This window comes from Aplysia californica, unplaced genomic scaffold (genome assembly GCF_000002075.1).
Source record: "Aplysia californica isolate F4 #8 unplaced genomic scaffold, AplCal3.0 scaffold00061, whole genome shotgun sequence".
Taxonomy (NCBI): Eukaryota; Metazoa; Mollusca; class Gastropoda; order Aplysiida; family Aplysiidae; genus Aplysia; species Aplysia californica.
In genome coordinates this window covers 1,527,919-1,534,466 of record NW_004797331.1, presented here as the reverse complement: position 1 = coordinate 1,534,466, position 6,548 = coordinate 1,527,919, and the positions used below count along the sequence as shown (strand labels likewise).

At 39.4% G+C, this 6,548-nt stretch overlaps 1 protein-coding gene across 3 annotated transcripts in view; it reads right to left on the bottom strand.

The window, feature by feature from the left end:
- Positions 1 to 6: 6 nt before the first annotated feature.
- The window catches only part of LOC101845675 (inosine-5'-monophosphate dehydrogenase 1b), a 56,974-nt gene continuing 50,432 nt past the window's right edge, over positions 7 to 6,548 (bottom strand). For 2 of the 3 annotated variants that reach the window (XM_035968464.1, XM_013079724.2), the window contains exons 14-17: positions 6,067 to 6,210; positions 3,735 to 3,795; positions 1,460 to 1,543; positions 7 to 670 (exon numbers count right to left, since the gene is read on the bottom strand). In XM_035968464.1, coding sequence (XP_035824357.1) covers positions 665 to 670; positions 1,460 to 1,543; positions 3,735 to 3,795; positions 6,067 to 6,210 — 295 coding nt within the window. In that variant the 3' untranslated portion in view covers positions 7 to 664. The remainder of the gene's footprint in view (positions 671 to 1,459; positions 1,544 to 3,734; positions 3,796 to 6,066; positions 6,211 to 6,548) is intronic. The other variant, XM_005093290.3, reaches the window with a different exon arrangement.

The window sequence follows — 6,548 nt, the reverse complement described above, 5'->3', positions numbered from 1 at the left end:
CAAAAAAAAAAAACAAGGACAAAGACTAAGAGACAGTATAAACAGTTGAAGGAGGCAGCAGCAAAAGGGCAGGACTGGAAACAGAACTTACAATTCCTGTTTTAAACAAAAAAACAAAGAATACCCGATACACAAACTGACATTAGAATTAAAAAATGATCAAGAATGTAAAAAAAAAAAAAAACACCTGTGGCCTTACTAGGTCATCAAACTGCTAACATTTATTTCTCAGGGCACGACAAGCCCTGGCAGCTGAACACAGCTCCAGTTTACATCTAAAAGGCCTTCCCAAAATTCTCCAAGGAGCTGAGGGGGAAAACCCCACCATTCAGATAAACCGGCACAGTGACAAAGATGGGGACAGACGAGTGAAACAGAAAAGGAGATGAGTCAATGCTGGAACACTTGAGGAGACAAGCCAAGGCTGGAAGAATTGAGCAAGAAACCATCCCAGGTCTGGCAGTGGAGAAGAAGGGCTTGCCATTGCATTGTGTGAGACGGCCATAAGAAGAAGATAAACGAATTTTAATCCTCATCTGGACATTGAAAGTTGACGCCAACAGACGACCCTGGCCTTGGGTGCAATGTGGCATTTTAGCTGTGTAGAGTGGTGCCATATGACCTGTAAGAAGTCTCCACTCTTGTTGTTTAGTAGAGGCGTTTCTCATACCTGTAAAGCGGGGAAAAAAGACAGTGGGTAGTCATAAAGTTATCCTGTGGTCGTATCTGGAAGAGGGGAAGGTGTCCTACTACTTCTACCTATTGTAAAGCCTGAGTGAGTACTCTATTAATCTTTCAACTGATATTATATCTATAGGAAAATTCAACTAACATTTTGGTTTATCAGCTGATCTCAACAAGCATTTATCCCAAAATCTATGCCAGAAGTTCTACCACACTTGGTGTTTATCTCAGGTCTTTCCATCATTTGTATTTAGTTATTCCTCCAAGTATGTGGAGGCACCACACATACATAACAAGTGCATAATCTATATAATTTAGTTTTAGTACATGTTTTACCGCACTTGCAACACAATAAGGTCATATAAGTGCCAAGAATAGAGGTGTTACAAGAGAGTAACATACACAAAAAAGGAGGAGAGATTTTTTATATGAAGAAGAAGCAAACCACACCAGAGCACCCGCCAACCACCCACAATCTATATATAAGCATTAGAAATGTTACACTTTTCTTAAGTTCAAAGTCTTAACCTAAATTTAAATAAGATACACATCAGGTGTTTCGAAACCATTCAAAGAGTTATTAATAAATCCACCCTTTAGTCTATTTCAGATATTCAATCTATCTTTAGTTACCTAAGGTGGTCTGTCTATCCTATAGAGTGTGTAAGTGTTCAACATTATATCCTATAATTCAGTGCCACAGAGGAGCAATGACAAGAGACAACAGACATAACAACACCATAGCAAGCACACCGACACAAACGCTACTACTTACGAGTGAAGGCCGTGGACTCCCCCTTCTATCTGAGCTGACGTTGTTCGCCTCTCGAATTTCAATTCCCCGCCATACATCATGGATCTGTAGACAAAAGAAAAAAACATTAAGGAGGAAAGTCATCACTAACAAGAAAACATTCCATAAAAGATCTCATGCAAAGGTCAGTCATCCAATGGTTGCAAGATAAAGACGATTATACACTGGTCAAAGTTACACGTACACTAACAGAGAACACCAAAAGCAAGAGAAAAAAAGTTTAGGGGGAAATCCGTGGGATAAATCATCAAGGTAAATGAATTTTAAAATCAAACAAGAACTGCTCACGAACAATGTGTATACAATATCCTCAGGAAAAGAAAGCAAATCAGCAGGTAGACAAAACAGACATCATTACAAATCAGCATTAACTACAGCCACACAACTGACACCAACAAAGAAAATCTGACGACAAGTCAATAAAGATGACAAATAAAGATAAGCTGCCGATTACAAATAAGGCAATACACTGCACCCTATAGAGAAGGCCTTGACAAATAGAACCGCTGTCAGCTAGTGAACTAAACATCAAGCAGAAAATGCATTAGTAGATAAACAGTAACGAACACAGTGACGCAGGGTAAAAAAATCAATAATTACACTGCCCACGAAAAAAACTGATGAAAAAAATCACAAAGAATAGGAAAAAAAAACAACAACACACACACAAAAAAAAAACCATGCTGTTAAAAATTTCAGAACAGTAATCCACAGGAAATAGTAATACAGTTGAAATTGTCCAAGATGACCACCTATTAAAGATGAGTAAGTGTTGTCCGAGACAAATGGACATTTTAGACTGTGTCATAATATAGAAAAAATGGGGGAGGGGTAATTGGACTTTTTAGTTAGTTTTAGTAGAGGGTTTTACGGCACTGCATAAGGTCATATGAGCGCCAGAAGATTAGAGGTGTTACAAGAGAGTAACAAACATAAAAAAGATGAAGGGGAGATAAGGACGATAGATGTTTGATAGGAAAGAAGAAGCAAACCACACCAGAGCACCCGCCAACCACCCACGAAATTGGACTTTTGTACATGAGTGATTGTCATAGACAAGAGTGGTTAGGGCCATTCGGCTGTATACACACAGAAAAAGAATACAATGTACTAAAAAAACGGGCATACATAATTTACTCTACAGAAAATCTGCTCGGTAATGATACCCAAACATTGCAGTCTTGAAATTAAAAAGAAAAGAAAAATTATGAAAGAAACTCAAAAATAGAGAAAGAAAAAAAGCGAGAGAAAAACTGATTAGATGATATCAGTACCCTGGTAGCTGAGAAACAACGGGGTGGGGGTGGGTCCAAAATCAAAATTAAGTAATGTTTAAAAAAAGGCCCATGAAGAAACACAACAGAAAAAAAGCTGCTTATTAATCTAACACAACATCTTGGAAAAATAAAAACATAAGGCATCAAAAACATGCAAAAAACACAACAAAAATTTAACAAGAAGCAATCCATACTCAGAAGTCATGCATACACCACATCGAGGCGACATTTTACAAAGAAGCTACATGGTCAGACCAACCATCACTGACAAAACTAGAGAACAGGAGGTAGGAAACTGTTCAGAGAAGATATCAGAGATGGAACGGGCATGAGGCATTCATCTCTTAAAAAATATCTATCCTGGGTGGGTGTGGATGGGGATGGGGAGCCCGCCCACAGCAGCACAGGAGAAAATTTTTTTTAACATCTTGAAAGTAGTAATGTCTCACTCTCCTACCCGTCCTTTTTTAAAAAAATCAGTTGAGTGAAAACCTAAACCGTTCCAACACCGAAAGGAAAGAAGCCGCGAGGAAGAAAAGTGTGCCTATGAAAAATAAAATTTCAACAGGAAATAGTTAGCACAGGTGACAGTATTTTTGTCTGTAAAGAAAAAAAAAATCTACTGATTGAAATTAAAGAATAAAGGCACTGCAGTACCCATATTTCTATATCTCCGTACATTTTATTTTGATTTTATGAGCAAGACACTTTCTTGACCCCATATCTTTGAGTGAAACTTCAGTCCAAACATCTGAATCTGGTATTTCAGATGAGACCAAAATTGGAGAGCAAAAACATAGAAAAGTCCACCAGCCAAAAGAGCTGTTTCATTACAGAAACAATGCCGTTCACAGTTCACAGCTGCATTCAAACAACTGGAATAGCTACACTGAAACCACGGTATACAATGTGTATGAGTTGAGTGTGTGTAAGTGGGCGGGGTTTGCCTGTGTGTTCACCTCACAGCAAACAGCATCTTCAGCTTTGCACTTGACTGCGCGTACTTTGTCCATGTTAGCCCTGAGCAGCAGAGAGGGGGAGAGAGAGAGTTTTGTTTGAGTACAAGGAGAAGCACATAGACACAAAGACAGCCATTAACTCTTTCACTACCAGGGGGTTTTCCTCACCTGGACCGGGCCCTATCTGTGACCTACTTTCTGATTCTGCCTACTTTCAGACAAATTAAAGATTTTGAGTTCAATTTCAATAATAGGCAAATGTATCATATATGAAAAATAAAGGGGAAATAATGAACTACCTCAACATGTTACTAAAAATTATCATTCTTCAGCCTGAGATCCCAGTTTTCATCATTACAAAAGTAGGACTGGTTTTGAAGTAGGAAGTGGCGAGTCGTGAAACACTGCTTGCAGTCCAGCTCGCAGTAGTGAAAGAGTTAAGTGCAAGGACAAAGCAAGATAGACTGACGGAAACGACAGAGAAGAAAAGAAAGGAAATCGCAGCAGGAGTAGCACCTTCCAACCACTACAGGAGAAATAGAAGCGACAAGGTTCATTGCCCCATGCTGAAAACACATCCTGAGACATACGGTAACGCTAGACCCAAGCTTCCAAACAAGTCATGACATTGTAATATTAACATCACTTAGATTCAACTTGGACTGTAGTTTTTAATCTAAAGTAAACTTGAATAATCAGCACAGAAAGGTCATTGGGAGGGCCAAGAAAACAGGAAAGGACAACAAAGACGAAAAACATGAAAAAATGTTTTTTTTTAAAAAAGACCAGAACACTGATCATTCTCTTCAGAATAAGTACAAGCATGCCCTCACACAAAACTCATACAGTGCTGGAGACAGGCAAGCCGGCAAACATACAAATCAACCACATTTTTTTTTCTTTAATGAAAGGCGTTCTTCACAAAAATGATAAAGCTTTCGAAACGTCAGAGCACTACAACTTATGGGGAAAAGACTGAAAATAACAGACACAAGCTTACACTGTCTCCTGTCAGATACAAATTGGACCAAACAAAAGAATGGCAAAAGACCCTCCTGGACTGACAAGAAAGAAAGAGTTTTAAGGCACTTGCAACACAATAAGGTCATATACAGGTAACAAACACTAAAAAGGAAGAGCAATTGGGACAATGGATATTTGATAGGAAAGGAGCAAACCACACCGAAGAACCCGCCAACCACCCACAATCCCAAGACAACTTCGCCTTATCGAGGATAAACACAAGTTACAGCTATGTTGTACCACAGCATGAACCCTACTTATCACTTGATTTAGTAAGATTTGTATGACACTTGCAACATAATAAGGACCTATAAGTGCGAAAGATCAGAGGTGTTACAAGAGAGTAACAAACACAAAAAAGGAAGAGAGATAGGCAGACTTGCCAACCCCACAAATTCCCTTTGCTTATTTTTCAGGCTTGGTAATCATGTTTTGTTTTAGTTTGAAAATAAAATGTTTATCTTGCGACATGGTTTACAGCTCTATTGACATTCCAAGACCGAGAAACCAAAACTCACTGGGATTTCAGCAGTAACCCCCCCCACCCCCAAAAAAAACGAAGGCCCGAACGCAAACAAAATTTCCTACATCAAATGCTAATTAATTTCCAATTCCGATACTTGATGGAGAAAAACAAGAGCTATCAGCAATTGCTCGCATATTCTCAACTCATAATGAGTACTCGAATTATTCGGACTTGGGCAACACTGACAAATTCCACGCCTTCCACAAGGAGAGGTAGAGACCTGGGACAAGTTTTACGATCAGAGTAGGGCTCAATAGCTCGTTTCAAGCAATGGCGATCATGCTAACCGGAACATCAAAAATGCGTACTTAGTCGTTTTGACACCTATCTGCGTATTGCTGACAGTTTTGTGTACTAGAATACGCAATTGCTTACAGGTTGGCAAGTCTAGACAGGGAAGACAGATGTTCGAAAGGAAAGAGGGAGCAAACCACATCAGAGCATCTGCAAACCACCCACCTTCCTTATCAGGGCAAGTCGAGAACTGTTCATCCTGTCTCAAACATATGGCTGAAATATGGTACTTTCTACCAGACATGAGAGTAACTAATTAGCAGTGTAAGACATTCGCACAAGAACATATGCATTCCTCCAGGAACAGATTGTAAAAAAAAAGCACTACTGAAAAGAACAGGCAAAACCACACCAGAGCACCCATCAATCATTCGCTTCTATGAGCAGCCCAAGAAAGAATAATGAGTTCTATCTTGAGAACAAGCACAAATGTTAAAAAGGTAAAAAGCATCCCAACTAGGCTGGACATGAGAAGTTCTCCACACTGACCTGAGCACAGACAAGCTTCGGGCTCCGATGTCCTGGCATCCGTGTTGAATGCCCGCGATAAGGTAGGGCATGAACTTGTGGATGGAACCTTTGTCAACGATGGAGCCAGACACGCCTTGCGCAACTTTGATCTTCTCACTCTCACTGAAATAATGAAACAACCAAAGTTATCACACCAGAAAAGAAAAACGACACATGCACTTAATGAACAACACATGAGCATCTAATCTGAACATAGTCTATTCCATCTGCTACCGGAGAGTCAACTTGACTGCACAGAACTTCCATTGTGGAACGGCAACTTTAAAAAACCCAGTTTCATCTTTTCCACCAGTGAAAAAAAGCCCTCTTGACAAACTCACAATTTAAAAAAAATAATATACCCTTGCCTGCCCTCAAACTATTTGCCATTTCATTCAAAAATAGAATGGCCGCGAACAAAAAGTATTGCTCAGTCTAATCACCAGTTACCCTAAAGTGCC